Consider the following 25,427-nt stretch of genomic DNA (forward strand, 5'->3'; position numbering starts at 1 on the left):
GAAAAATAAATGAGCCAGGTGTGGTGGCTCATGCCTGTAATCCCAGCAGGGAGGCCAGGGTGGGAGGATAGCATGAGCCCAGGAGTTCGAGACCAGCTGGGGCAACATAGTGGGACCCCAACTATACACACACACACACACACACACACACACACACACACACACACACACTAGCCAGGTGGTGGCACACACCTGTAGTCCCAGCTACTTGGGAGGCTGGCGGATTGCTTGAGCCCAGGAGGTCAAGGCTGCAGTGAGCTGTGATAGTGCCACTGGACTCCAGCCTGGGCAACAGAGTGAGACCCTGTCAGAAAGGAAAGGAGAAGGTAGGGGAAGGAAGGGACAGGAAGGGAGGGGAGGGGAAGAGGAAGAAGAAGAAGAGAGAAGAAGAAAGAAAGAAAGAAAGAAGGAAGAAGGAAGGAGGAGGAGGAAGAAAGAAAAAAGAAAGAAAGAGAAAGAAAGAAAGAAAGAGAAAGATAGAAAGAGAAAGAAAGAAAGAAAGAGAAATCATATCACCAAAGAAGCTACAATCTAGTTTGTCAAATCTTCTGACAATTCAGCTCCTAAAGTAATCCCTACAAAAGCCAGTAAGCATTTGATCCCATAGAAGAAACTGTGCAGCCTCCAAGAAGGTTCCTCTCCAATGTCTTCCTAGATGTGGACACGAAGTGTAACAGACAAAGAGGAACATTCCAGAAAACTGAGCCGGCACTGCCAGAAAAGGGGACTTCACTATTTATGCTCAATAGGATTTGGCAAGTGCCACAGACTAGAGCTTGGGTCTAAATAGGGGTCTTTATTTACCCGATTCATACTCTTTTGTTCTGTTTTGTTTTTTTGAGACAGAGTTTCACGCTTTTTGCCCAGGCTGGAGTGCAATGGCACAATCTCGGCTCACTGAAACCTCCACCTCCTGGGTTCAAGTGATTCTCCTGCCTCAGCCTCCCGAGTAGCTGGGATTACAGGCATGCGCCACCACGCCCAGTTAATTTTATATTTTTAGTAGAGGTGGGGTTTCTCCATGTTGGTCAGGCTTGTCTCTAACTCCCAACCTCAGGTGGTCCGCCCACCTCAGCCTTCCAAAGTGCAGAAATTATAGGCGTGAGCCACCGCGCCTGGCCCTTACTCTTTCTTTGTATGTTTGGGACACATAACATGTTTTATAAGTCATTGGATTAAACTAGTGTACACTGAGTTGGTTGGAGGATGAATGACAAATCTTTTGTAAGTCACTGGACCACAGGGATCTACCTCTGGACCCGAAGGAGCAAACTGCATATAAGTCAGAGAACCTAAATTTTGAGCTGAATGCTGCAAGTAGTTAGAACTTTTACAGTGGTCTCCCTTAGGGATAAGGTGAGTGAGTTTCATATACAGAAAGCAGAGAGGGCATGGCCAAAGGGGCAGATGGTCCCCTAATATCGATTTTCCAGTTTTCCCATAATTTTAGAATCCCCAGTCAGCACGCACACCTGGTCTTTATCCATTCACCTGCTGACGCATACTCAGGTTGCTTCCTAATCTTGGCTATTGTGAATAATGCTGCAGTGAACATGCTGGTACAGATATCCTCCAAGACATTGATTTCATTTCCTCTGGATATACATCCAGATGTGGGATTGCTGGACTGCATGGTAGTTCTGTTTTAATTTTTTACTGTATTCCATCATGGCTCTTCCAATCTACCTTTTCACCAACAGTATACAAGGGTTCTCTTTTCTCCACTTCCTTGTCAACATTTGTTACCTCTTGTCTTTTTTTTTTTTTTTTTTTTTGAGACGGAGTCTCGCTCTGTTGCCCAGGCTGGAGCGCAGTGGCCGGATCTCAGCTCACTGCAAGCTCCGCCTCCCGGGTTTACGCCTCAGCCTGCCGAGTAGCTGGGACTACAGGCGCCCGCCACCTCGCCCGGCTAGTTTTTTGCATTTTTTTAGTAGAGACGGGGTTTCATCGTGTTAGCCAGGATGGTCTCGATCTCTTGACCTCGTGATCCGCCCATCTTGGCCTCCCAAGTCTTTTTTTTTTTTAAGACGGAGTCTCGCCCTGCTGCCCAGCCTGGAGTGCAGTGATCAGTATCACTAATCAGTGATGCTGGGCCCCTGTCATACACTTGTTGGCCATTTGCATGTCTTCTTTGGAGAAATGTCTATTCAGGTCCTTTGCACATTTTAAAATTGGGTTATTTGCTTTTTTGCTATGGAGTTTTGTAAGTTCCTTATACATTTTTGATATTAACTCTTTATCAGATATATGATTTGCAAATACTTTCTCCCGTTCCATGGGTTGCCTTTTCATTTTGTTGACTGTATCTCGAAAAGAAATTTATAACCTGTTCTTTTAAATTACACAACGGTCTAATGAAGGGATAGAGAAAGGAGAGTGGCAGCCAGGTCACATCACATACATCACAAATCCACTCCACATTCTCATCTTCCCATCCGTATAAACCACCAAGGAGTCCAGGCTTCACTCAGCCAACCAGGCACAGTCATAACTACTCCCAGGCCTTGAGTCAAAACATGGAATCCAGATTCTCTTTGAAGTGCATCCATGTTGATAAATTTACACTAACCTACAATCATTCTTGGCTTTGTATCCTCATAGTCCATTCCTGCATGTATTCCCCCCAGCCTTTATTGATTGATTTATTTATTTTTGAGATGGAGTTTAGCTCTGTTGCCCAGGCTGGAGTGCAGTGGCACGATCTCGGCACAGGCTCAGGGGGCTGCCATGGTGTCAGAGAAGGCCTGGAGCAGGAAGTGCAAAGACACACAGCAGAGATGCAGCTCTGTGTCCCCTGCAGTTAAAGGTGGGCTGAGGGCATCAGTCAAGACACTATCTCCTGCACCCCTCAGATCTACTCAGCGACCACAATGAGTCTGCTCTGTCACGATTCTTCAAAGCAAAGGTTAGTTACAACTCCTATGAAAGCCTTAATACAAGAGGTTTAGCAGAACAAATACAATTCCCACTGCTACAGCTTCTCCCAAGTAACAGATATTCAGCAGCCACCTCCTCCTTGGCCTCACCCTCACCCGCATTCCAGCTTGTCTCCATGGCTTGCCTGGTGACACCACCCAGACCTTCACCCTGAGGGGTCTGAGCCCTTAGAGGCTATGGCTGCTGAAAAGACCTTTTCAGTCAGGTGCAGTGGCTCACTCCTGTAATCCCAGCACTTTGGGAGGCCGAGGTGGGCAGATCACAAGGTCAGGAGATCGAGACCATCCTGGCTAACATGGTGAAACCCCGTCTCTACTAAAAATACAAAAAATTAGTTGGGCGTGGCAACGTGCGCCTGTAGTCCCAGCTGCTCAGGAGGCTGAGGTAGGAGAATGGTGTGAACCCAGGAGGCGGAGCTTCCAGTGAGCTGAGATCGTGCCACTGCACTCCAGCCTCAGCAACAGAGCGAGACTCCACCTCAAAAAAAAAAGAAAGAAAAGGAAAAAAAAACCTTTCATTGTCATTACTTGGCATGGAAGCACCAAGACAGACCTAGATGAATCTTCGAAGTGCCAGACCAATCCCTGCTTGCCCCATTACGCAGCAGCCACGCTCTATCCTCACTGTTTATCAGGATCAAGTATCCCCTCCTTTGTGGCCTGCTGGTCCACCAGTATGAGGAGCTGAGAGTAACCTGGTGGTCTTTGCAGATTCAGGCTTAGCGGAGGTATCCTCCCTGCAACCAGCAGGAGTGCCCTTGTGGAAGCGTTCCTACCTGGGAAACAGGCCCTAATCCGGCAGATCCTGAGGCTGTGGAGACAGAATGTACAAATTCTAAGTGTGAGTCCCTGGGAATGATGGTGAGAAGCAGCAAATCCCAACCCTTGGGTTCCTGGACCTGTGTCTTTGTTCCTGGATCCACAGAATGTATCTACTGGGGGCAGAGCACCATGTGTTAGCCTTTGATTCAGTGTATAGATCCCAACTCCTCAGGATACTGTCCTAGAACCAGGACCTCAGCTAAGCCCTTAGTAAGTCACCCCATCTTTCCAGTAGCCTAGCGGCTTTTGCGTAACGCAGGATATTAGAGAAGCAGTGGATCCCATGGCAATCCACACACTACCATACCTCTTTCACTATAAAATGGCTTTCTTGGCCTGAGGCAATGTGATCCATGATCCCACGTTGGTACATGGAGCATGCTTGAAGTGCCTGGATAATGATGCTGGCCTGGGACCCTGTGGATACAGAAGACAAACCCTTATCCAGAGCAGGTGTCAACTCCAGCAAGGATGAAGGGCTGTAACCAACTTGCCACTAAGTAATTAGTTGGGGTGCTCTAGGGATGGTGTCTCAGCAGGGGCTCAGCACTGATCACTTTCAGCAGCAGTCATCATGAAACAAGCCTTGACAAAAGGCCTGTGCTGGGTGACACTAACCTGTGCTCCTTCTGCATGATGCCTCCACTGACAGTCCACTGTGCAAGCAGAGGGTAGAGCCAGGGGCACAGCTGACTGACATCCCATCCATCCTGCTGTTCAGTGACTCCTCTGCAGTATTAACATGAGGCAGAAAGATGCACATATTGTCTGGCTACTCCTGTAGGTCCATCTTCCCCTCTTGCCCTTTTCAGGCCCCTGACGAGCCAGCAGGACATCACAATCCAGAAGCTCATATGTGTCCCTCCCTCAGGCCCCTACTCTGTCTGCTCCCTCCCTACAAAGTGGATATCCACATGAACTGCTGAAAGCTCAGCCCCATGGAGGATTTCCTATTATTGTCCTTTAGGGTCACCCTGAATGGGACTGTAGTGTACCTGTGGTTCATTTTCAGTTCATATCAACACATCGAACTGACCCATACACGAACCAGACCAGAATGCTTGTTTGTTTTGTCTAAGAGAGAAATACCAGTGCAAAGCAGATGTGGCGCCACACCGCCACCTCTTCCTGTAAATGACTGTTACCCACTAGACAGGCTTGGGTCCAAGCCCAAGGCTACCTTTTTCATTGCACAATCAATTGCTACTGAGCCTCTGACCTACTGACTTGGAGGATCTGACAATACCTCACTTGGGGAGACTCTGTTGCAAAGTCACTGATGCCCTACCAGAAGGTGCTCAGTCTCTACTTGGGTCTGGTAGTGTGCCTGATACTGCTTTCACTTGGTGAGTAGTTCTCTGCTGCAGAAGGCATGGTCTTGTCCAAGAACTCTAGGACACTGCACTGCAACTCTTCTGTTGGAGTTTGCCAGAGGTGCCATATGGGGTCCTTCCTACTCCAAATAAGCCCCCCGGTAACCCACTGGATCTACGCAGCAGGGAAGCCCATCTCCCAATCCAAATCTTTAGCAGAGTCCTCTTTTTCTCTGGGTCCTACTCAAAGCTGGAAGTTTTCCCATTACCCAATAAAGGGGTCAGAGAGGTATCCCCTAGTGCAGTGCATGCTGACTCCAAAACACAGAGGCGCATCAATGCTGTGCCTCTTTCTTCCTTATAAGGATGCAGGATGCAGTAACTTGTCCCTGGCTCACCCTCAAACGTTGCACCCCTGAAAATGTCACTGATATGGCAGGCTCCAGAACTTCTGAGGGCTTCTCGCTCATCCTCTCACATGCATTGCCTTAACAAGGCCAGAGCACTTCCTTCTTCACCGTGTCCAACTAGTATGATGTCATCGATGTTATATGGAATACCACTAAGCTACCTAAGGTCCAACTGGTATGATGTCATCAGTGTTACATGGAATACAGATGACAAGCGGCCTAAGGTCCAACTGGTATGACATCATCAGTGTTACATGGAATATAGATAAGCTACCTAAGGACTATTGTGACAAGAGAATAGGAGAGTTCAAACAGCACGAAGCAAGACAATTTATAGAGCTGTCCTTCCCATATAAATGTGAACTGCTTTCAATCCTCTTTACCACTGGGAATTGAAAAGAATGTTCACCAAGTCAATAATTGCATTGAGTGCCGGAGGTGCATTCACCGGTTCCAGGTAAGATAACACACTTATAGCCGGGCAAGGTGGCGGGCGCCTGTAGTCCCAGCTACTCGGGAGGCTGAGGCAGGAGAATGGCGTGAACCCGGGAGGCGGAGCTTGCAGTGAGCTGAGATCCGGCCACTGCACTCCAGCCTGGGCGGCAGAGCCAGACTCCGTCTCAAAAAAAAAAAAAAAAAAAAAACACACTTAGCACAGCTGTGTGATCGGGGACACGACTTGGCTAAGTTTGTGCCTGATAACATCATTTACTTGAATCCACCAAGACTTAGCAGGAGCCATTGAGGTTAATTGAAAGGATGAAATGGTGACCACCGCTTTGTAAGTCTTTCAGGGCGAAATACCTCTGTACCTATACCTGGAATGCAGGATCGTTTCTGACTTACGATCCTGGAAAGGTTTCAGTAGGTGAAGAGTTTCAAAGGCTTCTACTTTGCTCTTCCTTACCATATGGTACCAAAGGCCTGGGATCAATGTACAAGCTCGGCCCTCTGCTAGGTACAAACATCCCAAGTATGCATTGAGACCAGAGAAGTAACCACAGGACTTGGGTTGGGATTCTGATTATCATCTGATTTCCATACACCTGTACCCTAATGAGAGGGCCATGATGCGTCAGGGGTCCTGGTAAGAGTGTCAGCTCAGATCCTGTATCTAACTGCCCTTGAAAGATCTAGATAGTCCTTTTTCCAAAGTAAACTAGTTTTTTTTGTGTGTTTTTGTTGTAGTTGGTCAGACAGGGTCTTGATGTGTTGCTCAGGCTGGAGTACAGTGGTGTGAACACAGGTCACTGCAGACTTGACCTCCTGGGCTTAAGTGATTCTCTCACCTCAGCATCCAGAGTAGCTGGAACCACAGGCACCTGCCACTAGGCCCAGCTAATCTTTTAATTTTTTGTAAAGACAGCTTCTTGCTATGTTGCCCAGGCTGGTCTCAAACTCCTGGGCTCAAATGATCCTCCTACCTCAGCTTCCCAAAGTGCAGGGATTACAAGTGTGATCCACTGCCCCCAGCCAGAATCTTTTTTTTTTTTTTTGAGACAGAGTCTCGTTCTGTCGCTCAGGCTGGAGTGCAGTGGCTTGCTGCAACAAGGCCTGGGTTCAACAGATTCTCCTGCCTCAGCCTCCCGAATAGCTGGAATTACAGGCACACACCACCAGGCCTGAATAATTTTGTATTTTTAGTAGGGACAGGGTTTCGCTATGTTGGCCAGGCTGGTCTCCAACTCCTGACCTCAAGTGATCCGCCCGCCTCAGCCTCCCAAAATGCTGGGAGTACAGGCGTGAGCCACCGCGCCCGGCCCAGTTACTTTTTAAAGTGGCTCTAGGTCCCTTTAGAGAAGGATTGGGGGAGTATTTTTTGGTATATGCTCAGATGCTGGTATTGTAAGATCCTTCCTGAGAGGAACCAAGCCTCCTTCTCAATTAATGGGCTCTAAGTCTCAAAACTGACGCAGATTTAAACAGAATGATCATGATTTTCCACTGCAGCAAGTGACATTAGCCTTGTGATCACCAATTTTTGATTTCTTTCTGGTTATCAAATCAAACAATACTCTAGTCAGATGCCCCAAAGAACACCATGGTTCGACAGACACCGCCACGGATCCCTATAGGCCCAGCGTTGCTGGTCGCCACACCAGCCTGGGGCAGAAGCAGAAACGCAGGAGGCACGTGTTTAAATCGGGGCGCCCTCAATGTGAGGTGCGCAGGCCGAGAAGGGGGCTGCGGCAAGCTGCCAGTCTTCACCTTCCGCTCTTGGGTTTGACTCTGTAATTAGTTCTAGGCCTGGAGGAGACGAGGAGGATGGGGGAGAGGGGAATGAACGAAGACGCGCATCTCAAGCAGGGCAGCAAAAGCCTCCTCAGAGGCGCGGTTCTACCGGACAGGGGGAGTCCCCGTGTGACTGGGGAGTTATGCACCTGGAGTCATCGAACTGTCCCAAGGGCCATATTCCTTCAGCAAATGTTTACTGCGTACCCACCGGGTGCCCGCATCCAGCACTCTGCCCGCGGTGTGCGGCCCTGCCTAGCGCGCGCGCCTCCTCCAGGCCTCACCCACGCTCAGGACGGACGCGCGCTGGGCGGCTCTTCCTCGTCGGAGCGCCCCAGAGGTCGGGGAAGAGGGCCCGGAAAGGGAGCCCTCCCACCGGAGCTGCAGGTGCAGCCGCCGCACCGCCGCCCCTCCGGCCCCCACGGGACAGTGGCGCAGCTCTTTCTCTAGGGTCTTCCGGGACGCTACCTCTCCCAGCGCGTTCCTCGCACGCGCACGCGCCGCTCCGCCTCCTGATTGGCCCCCGGCGCCCCGGATTGGCCCAGGCCGTCCAACAGCCGCCCCGCCCAGAGAGAGGCCATTGGTCCTTGCCCATAGGGGCGGGGCACGGCGGAGAGAAGCGAAATTCGGCCTTCGGAAAGAGCCCCCGGGCCGGGGCACGGAGAGAGCCGAGCGCCGCAGCCATGAGCCGAATAGAGCCGGAGAGACCCGAGTATGACCGGAGAAGCCCAGGCCGGCCGGAAGAGGAGTCGAGTGCGGCCGGAAGGAACCGAGCTCGTCCGAAGGGAGCGGAGCGCAGCTGGGCTTGGGGCCCGGTGGATCCCGCGCCATGGCGGCCGAGGGGACAGCTGTGGCCGGAGGCGGGGCTGTTGGCGGCTGCCTGGCCAAAGACGGCTTGCAGCAGTCTAAGTGCCCGGACACTACCCCAAAACGGCGGCGCGCCTCGTCGCTGTCGCGTGACGCCGAGCGCCGAGCCTACCAGTGGTGCCGGGAGTACTTGGGCGGGGCCTGGCGCCGAGTGCAGCCCGAGGAGCTGAGGGTTTACCCCGTGAGGTGGGAGGTCAGGGGTCAGCCTCTCCGGTGCGCGGATCGGGGTCAGGGGTCAGCCGCGGGGCCCTCAGGATGCTCCATGTTTTCGCCCCCTTCTTGCGCCCGCGCCTGGGGCGGGGCCGGGGCCGGCCTGGCCGGGAGGGGGCCGGGGCCGGGGCCGCGGCAGCGGCAGGTGGGGCCACCCGCGGACTGAGCACGCCTGGTGTGGGTCTGCAGCGGAGGCCTCAGCAACCTGCTCTTCCGCTGCTCGCTCCCGGACCACCTGCCCAGCGTTGGCGAGGAGCCCCGGGAGGTGCTGCTGCGGCTGTACGGAGCCATCCTGCAGGTGAGGGGGTGTGAGCGCCGCAGCGCCAGTGGCTTTAGGGCCTGTCGATTACGGGATGCGGGTATTATTGTCCCCATTGCGCAGTTAAGGACACCGAGGCTCACAGTCTGAGTAACACCTTCTCACACTGAAGCCTGGGCCTGTATTCCCAGCGCTTTGGGAGGCTGAGGCGAGAGGATCACTTGAGCACAGGAGTTCGAGACCAGCCTGAACAACATAGTGAGACACCATCTCTAAATAAAAACAGACCAACGCTAGAGCCCTGCTCCAGAGCCTCCAGGCAATTGGACCAGAAGTCCCAGCTCTGGTGGGAGGAAAGCAAGCCCTCATGTCTGTCCCTGTGCCACTTTGCCTTGGCCCTTTTGCTATCCATCCTTTTTCAGGGCGTGGACTCCCTGGTGCTGGAAAGCGTGATGTTCGCCATCCTTGCGGAGCGGTCGCTGGGGCCCCAGCTGTATGGCGTCTTCCCAGAGGGCCGGCTGGAACAGTACATCCCAGTAGGAGCCCAGTCCTACCCTCTCCTCCCCAAGGCACCTCCACTCCCTAAGCCTACCCCAGTGCCCAATGTCTGCCTTCACATCCCTCACCCCAAGTAGGGAATTTCCCCCCAAACCCTGACCTCCCCCCATTGCCCCAATCCTTCCCCCTCGTGCCCCAGCCCCATCACCACCCTGATAGCTTCCTGCGTGCAGAGCCGGCCATTGAAAACTCAAGAGCTTCGAGAGCCAGTGTTGTCAGCAGCCATTGCCACGAAGATGGCGCAGTTCCATGGCATGGAGATGCCTTTCACCAAGGAGCCCCACTGGTTGTTTGGGACCATGGAGCGGTGAGTCAGGAGCCTCCTCAGGGCTCCTGTACACCGGAGCTGAACCTCTTTGCCAGCAGATGTGTCCAGGGCTCTATCCAGCCCTCCACTTGAGAGGATTTGATATCATGGGCTCTCACAGAACAGGCTTTGAAATGCTTGCCAGAGGCCACATGCAGTGCCTCATGCCTGTAATCCCAGAACTTTGGGAGCCGAGGTGGGTGAGTCACTTGAGGTCAAGAGTTCCAAGACCGCCCTAGCCAACATGGCAAAATGCCATCTCTACTAAAAATACAAAAATTAGCCCGGCGTGGTGGCAGGCACCTGTAATCCCAGCTACTCAGGAGGCTGAGGTGGGAGGATCACTTCAGCCCAAGAGGCGGAGGTTGCAGTGAGCTGAGATCGTGCTATTGCACTTCAGCCTAGGTGACACAGCAAGACTCTGTCTCAAAAAAACAAACAAAAAAAGAAAATAAATGATTGCCAAGGCCAGGCACGGTGGCTCATGCCTGTAATCCTAGCACTTTGGGCGGCTGAAGCAAGCAGATTGCCTGAGCTGAGGAGTTCGAGACCAGCTGGTGAAACCCTCTCTCTATTAAAATACAAAAAATTAGCCAGGCATGTCTGCGTGCACCGGTAGTCCCAGCTACTCGGGAGGCTGAGGCAGGAGAATTGCTTGAACCAGGGAGGCAGAGGTTGCAGTGAGCCGAGATCGTGCCACAGCACTGCAGCCTGGGTGACAGAGTAAGACTCCATCTCAAAAGAAAGAAGAAATGATTGCCAGACAAGTCACACAGTGATAGGAACAGGGGTGCAGTAGTCTGGCCTGAGGGGTAGATAGGAGACGGATGGGAAAGAATAGCAGAGCCAGTGTATCCTATTCTTTGGGCTTCAGGTACCTAAAACAGATCCAGGACCTGCCCCCAACTGGCCTCTCTGAGATGAACCTGCTGGAGATGTACAGCCTGAAGGATGAGATGGGCAACCTCAGGTGAGGGCAGGCAGGACAAGGCTAATGGTAATGGTGTCTGCCCTTCCAGTATTTGCTGAGGGCTGGTGTCAGGGCCTGGCCTGTTAGTGTGGCTCTGATCCTTCTCTAGTCACTCCTGCTCAGGACCCATGCTCCCATACCCCTGCAGGAAATTACTAGAGTCTACCCCATCGCCAGTCGTCTTCTGCCACAATGACATCCAGGAAGGTAGGAGAAGGCATCTGAGTCTCCCAACCCAAGATGGAGGAGCCAGAGGGCTCTGGAGTGAGCAGAACCTCACCCCATTCCCCCAGGGAACATCTTGCTGCTCTCAGAGCCAGAAAATGCTGACAGCCTCATGCTGGTGGACTTCGAGTACAGCAGTTATAACTATAGGTGAGGCTGGAAAGATGGCTTCCCATAGGTCTGTTCCCATAGGGCACTTGAAAACAGGCCAGCTGCCCAGGGCATTTGGGGACTGAATGTCCACCTTATTCTCCCAGGGGCTTTGACATTGGGAACCATTTTTGTGAGTGGGTTTATGATTATACTCACGAGGAATGGCCTTTCTACAAAGCAAGGCCCACAGACTACCCCACTCAAGGAGAGCAGGTATGTGGGCCAGAGGCTGGGGAGCAGGACCCATCCTGTGAGGAAGGAGGGAGGTGGAGTCTGGAAGGAATGGCTGGAAAGGATGTTACCTGGGAAATACTCCACAGTCTCCCCAATTCCTGACTCTTGGCCGTTGATCGTAGCTGCATTTTATTCGCCATTACCTGGCAGAGGCAAAGAAAGGTGAGACCCTCTCCCAAGAGGAGCAGAGAAAACTGGAAGAAGATTTGCTGGTAGAAGTCAGTCGGTGAGAAAGGAGGGGCAGGGTGGGGTAGGGCAGAGCAGAGGAAAGGGGGATTGGGGAAGAGGCAGATTAATCAAGCTGCAGGGAAGATGGTTGTGCAGAGTGGGGTTAGGACAGTGGGGGAGAAGTTAAAACTGTAGGGATTGGCCAGCCTGGGTGAGGGGATCCAAGCAGTGCCAGATATGCTTTTAAATGCCCCTACTTTTCCTGCCTTCCCCCCAGGTATGCTCTGGCGTCCCATTTCTTCTGGGGTCTGTGGTCTATCCTCCAGGCATCCATGTCCACCATAGAATTTGGTTACTTGGTAAGTGACCCTGGGAATGGGAATGCTAGCTGGGGGCTGGGGAGCAGCAGCAGCCACACTCTCCCAGGAGGCCTGGGGAGTCCTGGGTGGCTGTGGGCAGCCTGAGGTGGGTGCAGAATGCTGGTCCCACGTCTTCTCACCACTGTGTGGGGTGGGTTTCCTTCCCTAGGACTATGCCCAGTCTCGGTTCCAGTTCTACTTCCAGCAGAAGGGGCAGGTGACCAGTGTCCACTCCTCATCCTGACTCTCCACCCTCCCACTCCTTGGATTTCTCCTGGAGCCTCCAGGGCGGGACTTTGGAGGGAGGAGCAACGAGCAGAAGGCTGTGGGGACTGGGCTGAGCCCCCAAGTGAAACTGAGGTTCAGGAGACCGACCTCTCCCTGAGTTTGAGTAGGTCTCCATGGCTGGCAGGCCAGAGCCCTGTGCTGTGTATCTAACACAATAAACAAACTTCTTCCTTCGCACCCTGTCCTGGCCCTGCCGAGCAGCAGCAGCAGAAAGTACCAAACCAAGCAGTACACACAAAGGGACTCTTCAGTGCTGTGGGCTTGGAAGTGATTAGGGTTCATGCTGCCAATTGGGGTCCCCCATCCCTCCCCACTCCCCTGGCTCCAGCTTAGAATAGTAAATACTAGGACTTGGGGAGGAGAAGGAGAGTGATGGGGGTATGAAGACGACCCTGGTGCCCGGAGCACCAGCGATCCCAGAACAGGCACAGCTGACACATCGGTGACCTTTCCCCTACATTTGGATATTTTTAGCTCTAATGCCACCATCCTCACGAGACTCTCTGGGGCCCCCCAGGCTCCCAGACCTTTGAGCAACCTTCCCGGCGCAGAAACCCAGCCCCGCCCTGCAATTCCCACCGCGGAAGGCGGGTGGTCTGGTTCCCGCCCCACGTTTTTCCCGACCCCGATTTGGGAGTAGGTGTCAGGTTCCTGGTGACGGCGGGGCGGGGGTGGCTAGGCCTGAAGGACGTGGGGACACGGGCCAGAGTGGCTGGCCCCACGCACGGACAGGAGCGAACCTGAGCTGTGAGTAGGGGCCGGCGCAGGGCAGCCCGCGGGGGTCTGGGCCCCCAGCCCTGCACAGGGGCGAGGACGGCGCTGGGGCCCGCGTGGTCGGGCGGGGAAGGGCGGGTGCCCGAACCCTGCCTCTGTCCAGGGCACTCCGCTTCCAGGGGCGCTTCTCTCCCCTGCCCGCGCCCTCGCTGACGCCCCCCACTCCAGGCTGCACTTCACCGTCCTTGGGGCTCCTGGAGCTTTCAAGGCCCAGACCCCCTGCGCCACAGTGGCTGTGCCCACCCGGAAGGCTGGCGCGAGGATTTGGCGGCGGTTGGCCTGGCGGGGGGCGCGGGCCGGGGGCAGCCGCTAGTCGCGGGGTGGGGGGTGCGAGGGGTCGCGGACTGGCTGGGGGCGTCTCGGCGCAGCTGGCGTGGGGCCGGCCTAAGCGCGCCCGCGCACCCACCTGCCCCCGTCCTAGGTGCCGACCAACCCCCAGGATGGCGGAAGCGCACCAGGCCGTGGCCTTCCAGTTCACGGTGACCCCAGATGGGGTCGACTTCCGGCTCAGTCGGGAGGCCCTGAAACACGTCTACCTGTCTGGGATCAACTCCTGGAAGAAACGCCTGATCCGCATCAAGGTGCGCACAGGTGCTTCTCCCAGCAGGTGCAGAACGGAGCTCTCACGGCGGAGGCAGAGGCCGGCTGTCGGCTGTTAACCGCTTTGTTAGGGTCCCTCACTGCCTCCTTGGCTGGCAGTTCCGCCCGGTACAGGTTCTGGAAGTACAGACGCCAGAGGGGTGCACAGGATGTGGTTGGACACAGGGAGCTGTGGGTGTGGAGGAGGAAGGAGCACAGCAGGTCATCAGGAGAGAAAGCCGTCCAGGCCAAGACCAGGAGCCGGGTTCCAAGACTTCACAGGCAGGATAACCTCACGCCCTCCGGCTCCATAAGGGCGCCTGTTTCTGCCCGCAGAATGGCATCCTCAGGGGCGTGTACCCTGGCAGCCCCACCAGCTGGCTGGTCGTCGTCATGGCAACAATGGGTTCCTCCTTCTGCAACGTGGACGTCTCCTTGGGGCTGGTCGGTTGCATCCAGAGATGCCTCCCTCAGGGGTAAGGAGTGAAACTGGAAGGGCACAGGTGTCACCAGGGAGGGCTGAGCCCAGCTCCCGAGGCTGAGGTTCCTGAGCTGGGCAGATACAGGACAATAGCCATTGGCAGTCACAGGGCAGCCCTCCCCTATGACAACCATTGTCTTAGTCCTATATCAACTCTTTATTTGTTGCAGTCAGACTTGAGCGTGCCCAGGGAGGTTCTTCCCCTTGATGTCTCCCGAGACAGTTCACAGCCACCCAAGGCTGGCCTCAGGAGGACCCCCTGCAGCCTTTGCCCCCTCTCCAATAGGTGTGGCCCCTACCAGACCCCGCAGACCCGGGCACTTCTCAGCATGGCCATCTTCTCCACGGGCGTCTGGGTGACGGGCATCTTCTTCTTCCGCCAAACCCTGAAGCTGCTTCTCTCCTACCATGGGTGGATGTTTGAGATGCATGGCAAGACCAGCAACTTGACCAGGATCTGGGCTGTGAGCAGCAGTCAGTGGAGGGGTTCAGGCACCTGGGTTGAGACGCTTTGGGCTCCTTTAGGGTTCTGAGCTGGAGGGGAGAGGCTGACAGGGCACTGGTGCCTGTGGTGTGGTTTGTCCCGGAGGGGCTGGGATGGTTTTGAGGGTCTCAGGGAGGTGCTGGTTGGTTTCCATTCTTGCCACTGGCTCCCACCCCAGCACTCTGCTGTGTACCCCCAGATGTGTGTCCGCCTTCTATCCAGCCGGCACCCCATGCTCTACAGCTTCCAGACATCTCTGCCCAAGCTTCCTGTGCCCAGGGTGTCAGCCACAATTCAGCGGGTGAGGGCCTCGCTTGGGCATCCCGGTGGGCAGGGGAGGCTGGATTCAGGAGATGTTTCCAAATATAAGGTTCTGTGCAAAGAGTGGCCTTAAGGGCTTGAGAATAATGGGGCTGGGTGAGGAGGAAGAGGTGGGAAGAGGATGAAGATAGAGGCAGCCCTCGCCATCTGACCCCTCGGTGATGATAACTGGCTGGACAGTACCTAGAGTCTGTGCGCCCCTTGTTGGATGATGAGGAATATTACCGCATGGAGATGCTGGCCAAAGAATTCCAGAACAAGACTGCCCCCAGGCTGCAGAAATACCTGGTGCTCAAGTCATGGTGGGCGAGTAACTATGTAAGTTTGTGCCCCTGGGCTCACTGTCACCTGCCATGTGTCCTGGCTGCCCCTGCCCCAGCTCTAAGCTTCCACCTGCCCACAGGTGAGTGACTGGTGGGAAGAGTACATCTACCTTCGCGGCAGGAGCCCTCTCGTGGTGAACAGCAACTACTATGTCATGGTATGAACTGGAGTCCCCAGGCCCCCGCGCGTCCTCGCTCTGTCCCAGCTCCAAGGCAGAGGACCTGGAGGATAGCCCGGAGCTCTGGTAGCAGCTTCCGTGGGCAAGTGGGGGTTATGGAGTGAGGCCTGAGGGAAAGGGCAGAGGGAGAGGAGATCCTAGAAGAGTCCAGAAGCAGCTTTGGGGCAGTGGAGATCCTGAGGATGAGGAGAGTGGAGACCCCCAGCCTGCCACCGCCACTCTCAGAGTCCCAGGGTCACTGCCCCTGCCCAGCTCAGGCTCTGTCACCTCTTTCCTTGGTTTCCTCACTGACCTCCTGGCCATGGGTTTACAGCTGCCCCGACACCATAACCAGGGAGTTGTCTAGAACATGTCTTGCTTTGTGTCCCTCTGCAGAGCCGGACAGCAGAATGAAGGCCAGGTCGCTGCTTTTAGAGCTCAGGAGGACACAGTCTGCCTCTGCCCCATGTAACTGGCCCTTCTGAGTCTCTGGGTCTCCCAGCCACCCAGGCTGTATGGCACACCTCTTCTCTCCTTTCCCACTGTCCAAAGCACACTTGACTTGCCAGAGTCTATCAGAATTCCCCTCCACAAGCTGTCCTTCCAGGAACTTACACACAACTTGTCCATACCAGAGGTTTTAAACTGCTTTTTAGCGGTAGAACCCCTTTGTCAAAGCAAAATAAGTAGAATACGAGCACATAAAATAGGTTATAAAAAGGCAGCTCAGGCCAGATGCAGTGGCTCACACCTGTAATCCCAGCACCTTGGCAGGCCGAGGCAGGTCGATCACGAGGTCAGGAGATCGAGACCATCCTAACACGGTGAAACCCCGTCTCTACTAAAAATACAAAAAATTAGCTGGGCATGGTGGCGGGCGCCTGTAGTCCCAGCTACTTGGGAGACTGAGGCAGGAGAATGGCGTGAACCCGGGAGGCGGAGCTTGCAGTGAGCTGAGATCCAGCCACTGCACTCCAGCCTGGGCAACAGAGCGAGACTCTGTCTCAAAAAAAATAAATAAATAAAAATTTAAAAATAAATATAGGCCAGGCGCTGTGGCTCATGCCTGTAATCCCAGCACTTTGGGAGGCTGAGACAGGAGGATCACGAGGTCAGGAGATCGAGACCATCCTGGCTAACATGGTGAAACCCTGTCTCTACTAAAAAAAAAAAAATACAAAAAACTAGCTGGGCGAGGTGGCGGGCGCTTGTAGTCCCAGCTACGCGGGAGGCTGAGGCAGGAGAATGGTGTGAACCCGGGAGGCGGAGCTTGCAGTGAGCTGAGATCCGGCCACTGCATTCCAGCCTGGGCGACAGAGCGAGACTCCATCTCAAAAAAAAAAAAAAAAAAGAAGGAAAAAGAAACCCTGTCTCTACTAAAAATACAAAAAAAATTAGCCGGGCGTGGTGGTGGGCGCCTGTAGTCCCAACTACACAGGAGGCTGAGGCAGGAGAATGGCGTGAACCCAGGGGGCGGAGCTTGCAGTGAGCCGAGACAGCGCCACTGTACTCCAGCCTGGGCGACAGAGCGAGACTGTCTCAAAAAAATAAATAAAAAATAGGCCGGGCGCGGTGGCTCAAGCCTGTAATCCCAGCACTTTGGGAGGCCGAGGTGGGTGGATCACGAGGTCAGGAGATCAAGACCATCCTGGCTAATATGGTGAAACCACGTCTATACTAAAAATACAAAAAACTAGCCGGGCGTGGTGGCGGGCGCCTGTAGTCCCAGCTACTCGGAGGCTGTGGCGGGAGAATGGCATGAACCCGGGAGGCGGAGCTTGCAGTGAGCCGAGATTGCGCCACTGCACTCCAGCCTGGGCGACACAGCAAGCCTCCGTCTCAATAAATAAATAATAAAATAAATAAATAAATATAAATAAATAAATAAATAAAAAGGCAGCTCAGAGTCAGGCATGGTGGTGCATATGACTCTAGTCCCTGCAACTCAGGAGGCTGAGGCAGGAGGATGACTTAGGGCTAGAAATTTGAGGCTGCAGTGAGCCATGCTTGCCCCACTGCACTCCAGCCTGGGTGACAGAGCAAGACCCTAACTCTAAAAAATAAAGAATTTAAAAAGCAGCCCAGGCTGAAGCTGGAGCAGAGGGTTACTGTGACCAGTTATGCATTTCTGGAGGCTCACCCTGACAGCATGTGCAGGATGTACCGGAGGAGGGAGACAGAACACCTCAGGCCCCCGAATGGATTGGTCCTTGGGTCAGCAAGACCCAGGTGACACCCAGACAGAGGCCCCCACCCCGCGGGCTCTGCTTTCTCTGTAGGACCTTGTGCTCATCAAGAATACAAACGTGCAGGCAGCCCGCCTGGGAAACACCATCCACGCCATGATCATGTATCGCCGTAAACTGGACCGTGAAGAAATCAAGCCTGTGAGTTGTGTCAGGGTTGAAGGTGGGATGGGAGAGGAGACCTGAGTCTGAGCCATGCTGGGCCTTCCCGCAGGTGATGGCACTAGGCATAGTGCCCATGTGCTCCTATCAGATGGAGAGGATGTTCAACACCACTCGGGTCCCGGGCAAGGAGACAGGTAACTGAGCCCTTCCTGCTCCCTGTGGGCCATCTGGCTGGCTCGCTGCCCTCCTGCCCGCTCATCACCAAGCGTCCCCAGTGTCTCAGGGTCCTGAAACTGTGAACAGTAGTCAATTGTGACAGATACTAGACATCTGTTATTTACAGGCATGATGCTGGTTCAGGGACCCCACGGGGCCCAGAGCAGAGCCCCCACACCTCCGGGGCTTACTGTGCGTGGGGAAGGGAATCCTGCTGCAGCCCAAAGCTTAGGACAGGCCGCGTGCCACCGTGGAGCCAGCAGAGGAGGGGAGAGGCGCACCCAGGGGTCCAAAGCTTAGGACAGACCGGGCGCCACCGTGGAGCCAGCAGAGGAGGGGAGAGGCGCACCCAGGGGCCCAAAGCTTAGGACAGGCCGGGCGCCACCGTGGAGCCAGCAGAGGAGGGGAGAGGTGCACCCAGGGGCCCAAAGCTTAGGACAGGCCGGGCGCCACCGTGGAGCCAGCAGAGGAGGGGAGAGGCGCACCCAGGGGTCTGGCAGAGGCAGCAGCCTTCCCTGCTTCTGACACTGTATCGTTAGGCGGTTTGCACAGTCTCCTAGTGCGTTTCCTCTTCTGTGAAATACTTTATAGGATTGTTGTTGGTGTTATATGGGAGGTAGCGGACACACCAGCACAGGGCTTGGTTTAGGACACACGGATCCCATCCAGGGGGCAGGAAGGCCCAGGCAGAGGCTGAGCAAAGCAGGGTCTGCAGGGACACCTAATGCATGGGAGGTGGGCCCTTCCCAGGATGCAGCCGGGGTCCCGCCTCAGCTTGCCCGTGGCCTCCGTCACAGATGTGCTGCAGCACCTCTCAGACAGCCGGCATGTGGCTGTCTACCACAAGGGACGCTTCTTCAAGCTGTGGCTGTATGAGGGCTCCCGTCTGCTCAAGCCTCAGGATCTGGAGATGCAGTTCCAGAGGATCCTGGACGACCCCTCCCCACCTCAGCCTGGGGAGGAGAAGCTGGCAGCCCTCACTGCAGGAGGAAGGTATCAGCCTGTGGGGAGGGACTGTCCTCACCTTGAGGTTCAGGGCTCCATGAGAAGAGGAGCATGGCCCTGCCTGCCACCCTGGAACTGGAGGCTGGAGGCACAACTAGGGGAGGGGTATTGGTGGTAATGGCAGCAGGACAGCCAGCATAACCTACCTCTCACGGGTGGCAGCTAGGTGAGAATGTGCAGAGGGTGGGGACACCCTCCAAAACAGCCTGGCACCCCCCACCTCCAGGCCCAGCCTGGCACATACCCCCCCACCTCCAGGCCTAGCCTGGCACCCCCCCATCTCCAGGTCCAGCCTGGTACCCCCCAGTCTCCAGGTCCAGCCTGGCACCCCACCCCCATCTCCAGGTCCATCCAGGCCCTCAGAGGCACCCTCATCCCAAGTCCATGTGCCCATTGCTTACTCTGCCCCGTGCTGCAGGGTGGAGTGGGCACAGGCACGCCAGGCCTTCTTTAGCTCTGGAAAGAACAAGGCTGCCTTGGAGGCCATCGAGCGTGCCGCTTTCTTCGTGGCCCTGGATGAGGAGTCCTACCACTATGACCCCGAAGATGAGGCCAGCCTCAGCCTCTATGGCAAGGCCCTGCTACATGGCAACTGCTACAACAGGTGCGGCTGCCCCCGCCCCACAGGTCATAGCTTAGGGTTAAAGGTTAAGGTTATGGTTAGAGGATTAAAGACAAAAGGTAGGTTGTGAGCTAGGTGCGGTGGCACACACCTGTGTTCCTAGCACTTTGGGAGGCCGAGGCAGGTGGATCACTTGAGCACAGGAGCTCAAGACCAGCCTGGGCAATGTAGCAAGACCCCTTCTTAAAAGTAGTTAGGATTGTGGTTAGTGGTTAGGTAGGGATAGTGGTTAGAGTTAAAGGTTAGGGTTTGGGTTAGAGAGTAGGGTTAGAAGCCGGGCATAGTGGCAGGCACCTGTAATCCCAGCTAGTCGGGAGGCTGAGGCAGGAGAATCCCTTGAACCCAGGTGGTTACAGGGGGCCAAGATCACACCACTGCACTCCAGCCTGGGCAACAGAGCAAGACCCATCTCAATTTTAAAAAAAAGAGAGAGAGAGAAGAGAGAGAATAGGGTTAGTGTTAGGGTTAGGGTTAGGGTAACACCCGAGTTAGGGTTAAAGGTTGGGGTTGCAGGTCAGGCTCCTCTGGACATTCCCAGCTTTGGTTCTTCATGTGTCTACTCTTCCCGCAGGTGGTTTGACAAATCCTTCACTCTTATTTCCTTCAAGAATGGCCAGCTGGGTCTCAATGCAGAGCATGCGTGGGCAGATGCTCCCATCATGGGGCACCTCTGGGAGGTAATAGCCTTGCAGAGGGAACCTGCAGGGCAGGCTGGAGGGGATGAGGCCGGCCTCTCAGCCTCATCCTCTCCCTGTAGTTTGTCTTGGGCACAGACAGCTTCCACCTGGGCTACACGGAGACTGGGCACTGCCTGGGCAAACCGAACCCTGCGCTCCCACCTCCTATGCGGCTGCAGTGGGACATTCCAAAACAGGTGGGTTGGAAGCTCCCAGAGCAGGTGTGAGACCACAAAGCAGCGGGAGGGTACAACCCCAACAAGGCCTGAGTCCCCCTGCCTCCTCCTCCCCTGCTGGCCCCACTGCCTGACCCAGCCCTCGGGAAGGCACAGGGCACATCTCAGGGTACCCGTAGAGTCCAAACTGGCTTCAGGGGGGACAGAGACCACCCACTGTCCCTGGGGCCCTCTGTGTTTAGAGAAGGCCATGAGATGGAGGCGGCACTCACAGGCCCCTGGAGCATTTTCAGCACTTCCCTCTTCCCCACAAAGCTCAGCCCAGCCTCTGGGGGCTGATTCTCCCTCAGATTCTTTTGCATACCCTCCTCCTGAAGATGTCTTGGCCAGCTGTACCCTTCCTCCACCAGCTAAATGTCATGCCTCCTAGACGTGACCCAGAGTCCTGCTTGGAGAGCCCTGCCCTCAGCTGACCCTTCCCATGTCTTGGCCAGCTGTGCCCTTCTTCCACCAGCTAAACTTCATGCCTCCTGGATGTGACCCAGAGTCCTGCTTGGAAAGCCCTGCCTGCAGCTGACCCTTCCCATGTCTTGGCAGTGCCAGGCGGTCATCGAGAGTTCCTACCAGGTGGCCAAGGCGCTGGCAGACGATGTGGAGCTGTACTGCTTCCAGTTCCTGCCCTTTGGCAAAGGCCTCATCAAGAAGTGCCGGACCAGCCCTGATGCCTTTGTGCAGATCGCACTGCAGCTGGCTCACTTCCGGGTAGGGGCCCCACCTTCCGCTGCTGAGAGGGCAGGGTGGTGCCAGGATCCGCCTGCCAGATTCACCCCTCTGTATATCCCAGGACAGGGGTAAGTTCTGCCTGACCTATGAGGCCTCAATGACCAGAATGTTCCGGGAGGGACGGACTGAGACTGTGCGTTCCTGTACCAGTGAGTCCACAGCCTTTGTGCAGGCTATGGTGGAGAGGTCCCATGCGGTGAGTGTCCTCTGCCCCGCGTGGGGGCCACGGTCGTCTGCCTTCTGTCTACCTGGAGGGTCAGGGCTACTCTTCACCCCTTTACTTCTGCCCCACAGAAAGCAGACCTGCGAGATCTCTTCCAGAAAGCTGCTAAGAAGCACCAGAATATGTACCGCCTGGCCATGACTGGGGCAGGGATCGACAGGCACCTCTTCTGCCTTTACTTGGTCTCCAAGTACCTGGGAGTCAGCTCTCCTTTCCTCGCTGAGGTCAGCACCGTTGTTGGGTGTGTCCTTTGTCCCACTGCCCTCCTACACCCAGGGCTTGGGCCATCTCATGATGGAGCACGGCCTGTTTTCTGTCTGGCTGGCTCTCCTGAAGCTCCCTGGAGGGCTGGGCCAGCTTTCCCGCCCACACCCCAGCTGGGCCTGCGGTCCTGGGCCCAGTGGGGACAACATCCTCTTCATGGCGTTGGTGTTCTTGTGACAGGGAACAGACAAACGTATGATCTGTCAGGTGGTGACAGCACTACTGAGACTAGTGAGGCTATGGCGGGGAGAGGCAGAGCAGAGTGGGGGCTGGGCAGCTCACACAAGCCTTATGTGGCATGTGCAAAGGGGACCACGGGGTGGTGGCCAGGGAGCTCCTGCACCCTCAGCAGAACAGTGCCTGGCTCAGAGTAGGTCGCAGACACCACCCGTCGGACAGGTGCTTTGGGCGTGTGGCGTCTGACCAGCTGCGGCCTCCATTGCAGGTGCTCTCGGAACCCTGGCGTCTCTCCACCAGCCAGATCCCCCAATCCCAGATCCGCATGTTTGACCCAGAGCAGCACCCCAATCACCTGGGTGCTGGAGGTGGCTTTGGCCCTGTGAGTGCCCCTGAAGGGGGTGGGTGGGCAGCATCAGGGCCCTGAGGGTTTCAGTGGCGAGTGCAGGCCCTGAGGTCAGACCAGAGGCGGGAGCACCTTGCTTAGAGGAAAGCATAACCCCAGACCTGCACGGAAGCAGAATGTTAGCTATGGACTCAGGCAGCCAGGTACCTGGGACCCACCCATCCCAAATACCTCCCTGCTGGAGCATGACCGTGCCTGGGGCTGGTTTCCAGGGTACTGGGCAGTGCACTGAAGTCTGCTTATCCAAGAGAGTGCAGCTGTCTCCCACAGACGCCTTCACGTGAGCTAGTTTGTCAGAAGGCTAGAGAACCCTCTGGAGAGAGACGGCGTGATCTAGAGTATAGGCCCCCTGAGGGAAACTGGGAGGTCCTAGATCCCTTGGTGGGGTCTGGGCAGCATTCTTTGGTTTTCACAGTTTCCTGGGGGTGGTCCTCTGGAAAAATGCAGTGTCTAGGGCTGGGGCCCGTTCCTGCAACTCTTGTGGGAAGAACAAGTTCCACATCAGCTTGGTTTTCGGATCTTCAGGGTTTGAGTTCTGCCCTTCTCCTTCACCCTTCGTGTTGCCCTCAGGTAGCAGATGATGGCTATGGAGTTTCCTACATGATTGCAGGCGAGAACACGATCTTCTTCCACGTCTCCAGCAAGTTCTCAAGCTCAGAGACGGTGAGTCTCCTGCGCCAGCTCAGGCCTGAGGAAGGGTGCCACCTGGGGCTGCCCAGGAACGCAGGTGTCTTTGGCCGGGGAGGCGTCCTTGCTTATGGGGACAGTGGGGTGGGTGCATATATGAAGGTGCCTCTGAGCTCTTGGCCCCCACAGAATGCCCAGCGCTTTGGAAACCACATCCGCCAAGCCCTGCTGGACCTCGCGGATCTTTTCCAAGTGCCCAAGACCGACAGCTGAAGGTTGGAGAAATACCAGCCGCCCTTTCATCCCCACACTGTGGAGGAAGGGACCTGTGGCGGCTCACAGGCATGAGGGGTGGCCACGCGCAGGTGCCCAGGCTCCAAGGACAGCTCTGGCAGCAGGTCCTCACTGGGCAGACGCTGCTCCCCAAGGGCCCGGTTGGTGGAGGTGGGGTTGGAGCAGGAAGGGAATTTTGATTTTTTTTTTTCTTGATAGATACTAATAAAAATAAGGCTGTGTAATTTTCTCTCAGCCCTTAGGTACCTGTGTTTTGTTTGGGAACTAGGAGGCCCTCCCCCTCCCCCAGCTCAGACCACAGAAGTGGCAGGAGAAGGGCTGACGCTGGAAGACTCTTCATGAGGGACTTGTGTGGCCTGCTTTGAAGTGTGTGGCTCTGCTGAGTGGCGCAGGCTCTGAGATAGCTGTCCATGCCCACGTGTTTGCTTGGAATAAATTCTTGCTTCAGAACCTTCACCTGTTCCCTGGGGCCATTTCTGTTTGTCTGTCTGCTGGAGAGTCAGCCCACCTCCTCCCAGGCAGGGGCAGGTGTGAGGCACCCCTCTTGGCTGAGGCACAACCCTGCAGGGGCCCCACAGCTGCTTCTCACCATGGAAAGGGGCTGCAGGCCCAGGCCTGAAGTCTTGGGGTGTCTGTGAGAGGGCACACAGAATGATCAGTAGCAGCAGATGCTCCTTCAACGAGATTGGCTTGGCTACCAAAATCATGTTAAGAGTAAATGCAAAATAATTTTTCTTTTTTTTGAGACGGAGTTTTGCTGTTGTCACCCAGGCCAGAGTGCAGTGGCACGATCTCAACTCACTACAACCTCTGCCTCCTGGGTTCAAGCGATTTGCGTGCCTCAGCTTCCTGAGTAGCTGGGATTATAGGCACCCGCCACAATGCCTGGCTAATTTTTTGTATTTTTAGTAGAGACGACAGGGTTTCATCATGTTGGCCAGGCTGGTCTCGGACTCCTGACCTCAGGTGATCCACCTGCCTCAGCCTCCCAACACGCAGGGATTACAGGCGTGAGCCGCCGCGCCCGGCCATAAAAAATAATTTTTCCGAAAAGTATAAGTAGACCCTTGATTACTGCTGCATGCTTGACTGAATCTAGATCTTGGGTGCTAAGAACCCAGAAGTGAATGCGGTTCAGTTAGATTTAGTTCTGGGCCTTCATTTAGGAACCAGTGTCTTCATCTGTTTTTAGTTTTTTCTTTTTCTTTTTTTTTTTCATGAGATGGGGTCTCACTATGTTGCCCAGGCTGGTCTCAAACTCCTGAGCTTAAGTGATCCTCCCACCTCAACTTTCCAAAGTGCTAGGATTTCAGGCGTGAGCCACCATGCCCAGCCAGGGACCAGTGTCTGCTGGACACCCACCATAGACTTGGCCCTGTGCTGGGGATTCAGTGGTAAACAAGGTCCTATTCCTGCCCATGTCGAATTCACTGCTGGGTGAGGAGGTGTGGTCAGGGGACAGAGCAGCTGGCAGGAAACCAGGAGGCTTTTGGAATAATCTGCTTACCAAGTACAGGCCTGGGTTGCTTAATGAAGGGGATACATTCTGAGAAGTGCATTGGTAGGCAATTTTGTTGTGCAAACATTCTACAGTGCGTTTACACAAACATAGATGGTACAGCCTGCTACAGACCTGGCCTCTACTGCACACCCTGTTGCTCCTCCGTTACATGCCATTACAGCATGTTACTGACTACTGTAGGCAACTATAGTACAACGGGAAGTCTTTGTGTATCTAAACTTGTCTAAACATAGAAAAGGTACAGTAAAAATGTTATATAAAAGATTAAAAATGGTACCCTTATGGCTGGGCACTTTGGGAGGCCGAGGCAGGTGGATCACGAGGTCAGGAGATCGAGACCATCCTAACATGGTGAAACCCCATCTCTACTAAAAATACAAAAAATTAGCTGGGCATGGTGGCGGGCGCCTGTAGTCCCAGCTACTTGGGAGACTGAGGCAGGAGAATGGTGTGAACCTGGGAGGCGGAGCTTGCAGTGAGGCGAGATCATGCCACTGCACTCCAGCCTGGGCAACAGAGCGAGACTCTGAAAAACAATAAATAAAAATTTAAAAATAAATATAGGCCAGGCGCGGTGGCTCATGCCTGTAATCCCAGCACTTTGGGAGGCCGAGACAGGCGGATCATGAGGTCAGGAGATTGACACCATCCCG

General features: G+C 54.9%; 3 protein-coding genes across 14 annotated transcripts in view; 2 read left to right on the forward strand and 1 right to left on the reverse strand.

Moving 5' to 3' along the window:
* The window catches only part of MAPK8IP2 (mitogen-activated protein kinase 8 interacting protein 2), a 29,636-nt gene extending 21,481 nt beyond the window's left edge, over window positions 1-8,155 (reverse strand). For 3 of the 7 annotated variants that reach the window (XM_033233397.1, XM_033233394.1, XM_033233393.1), the window contains exons 1-2: window positions 4,377-5,941; window positions 4,066-4,175 (exon numbers count right to left, since the gene is read on the reverse strand). In XM_033233397.1, coding sequence (XP_033089288.1) covers window positions 4,066-4,175; window positions 4,377-4,521 — 255 coding nt within the window. In that variant the 5' untranslated portion in view covers window positions 4,522-5,941. Of the gene's footprint in view, window positions 1-4,065; window positions 4,176-4,376; window positions 5,942-7,924 lie in introns of those variants that run through there. The other 4 variants (XM_033233396.1, XM_033233402.1, XM_033233401.1 and 1 more) reach the window with 3 other exon arrangements.
* Window positions 8,156-8,199: 44 nt separating this feature from the next.
* On the forward strand, window positions 8,200-12,488 carry CHKB (choline kinase beta). Of its 3 annotated transcripts, none has more exons than XM_033233408.1 (11): window positions 8,200-8,766; window positions 8,980-9,088; window positions 9,241-9,585; window positions 9,781-9,914; window positions 10,789-10,884; window positions 11,033-11,091; window positions 11,178-11,259; window positions 11,367-11,475; window positions 11,619-11,722; window positions 11,942-12,023; window positions 12,193-12,488. In XM_033233408.1, exons 1-11 carry the CDS (start codon window positions 8,543-8,545, stop codon window positions 12,265-12,267), a joined length of 1,419 nt encoding a protein of 472 aa, XP_033089299.1. In that variant the 5' UTR covers window positions 8,200-8,542; the 3' UTR covers window positions 12,268-12,488. The 3 variants fall into 3 exon arrangements, with proteins under 3 accessions (XP_033089299.1, XP_033089300.1, XP_033089301.1); XM_033233409.1 differs by having other exon boundaries at window positions 9,472-9,585; XM_033233410.1 differs by having other exon boundaries at window positions 8,332-9,088; window positions 9,472-9,585; window positions 9,767-9,914.
* On the forward strand, window positions 12,281-23,708 carry CPT1B (carnitine palmitoyltransferase 1B). 4 transcript variants are annotated; one of them, XM_033233406.1, is made up of 20 exons: window positions 12,281-12,414; window positions 13,507-13,666; window positions 14,001-14,140; window positions 14,432-14,609; window positions 14,829-14,930; window positions 15,131-15,268; window positions 15,354-15,431; window positions 17,711-17,818; window positions 17,892-17,976; window positions 18,796-18,991; window positions 19,422-19,607; window positions 20,197-20,302; window positions 20,383-20,499; window positions 21,076-21,240; window positions 21,323-21,457; window positions 21,556-21,708; window positions 22,194-22,307; window positions 22,902-22,994; window positions 23,148-23,233; window positions 23,488-23,708. In XM_033233406.1, exons 2-19 carry the CDS (start codon window positions 13,526-13,528, stop codon window positions 23,229-23,231), a joined length of 2,319 nt encoding a protein of 772 aa, XP_033089297.1. In that variant the 5' UTR covers window positions 12,281-12,414; window positions 13,507-13,525; the 3' UTR covers window positions 23,232-23,233; window positions 23,488-23,708. The 4 variants fall into 4 exon arrangements, with proteins under 4 accessions (XP_033089297.1, XP_033089295.1, XP_033089296.1 ...); XM_033233404.1 differs by having other exon boundaries at window positions 12,389-13,058; XM_033233405.1 differs by lacking the exon at window positions 12,281-12,414 and adding an exon at window positions 12,633-12,947.
* Window positions 23,709-25,427: the final 1,719 nt, after the last annotated feature.

Source organism: Trachypithecus francoisi, unplaced genomic scaffold (assembly GCF_009764315.1).
Source record: "Trachypithecus francoisi isolate TF-2019V2 unplaced genomic scaffold, Tfra_2.0 Lachesis_group14, whole genome shotgun sequence".
Taxonomy (NCBI): domain Eukaryota; kingdom Metazoa; phylum Chordata; class Mammalia; order Primates; family Cercopithecidae; genus Trachypithecus; species Trachypithecus francoisi.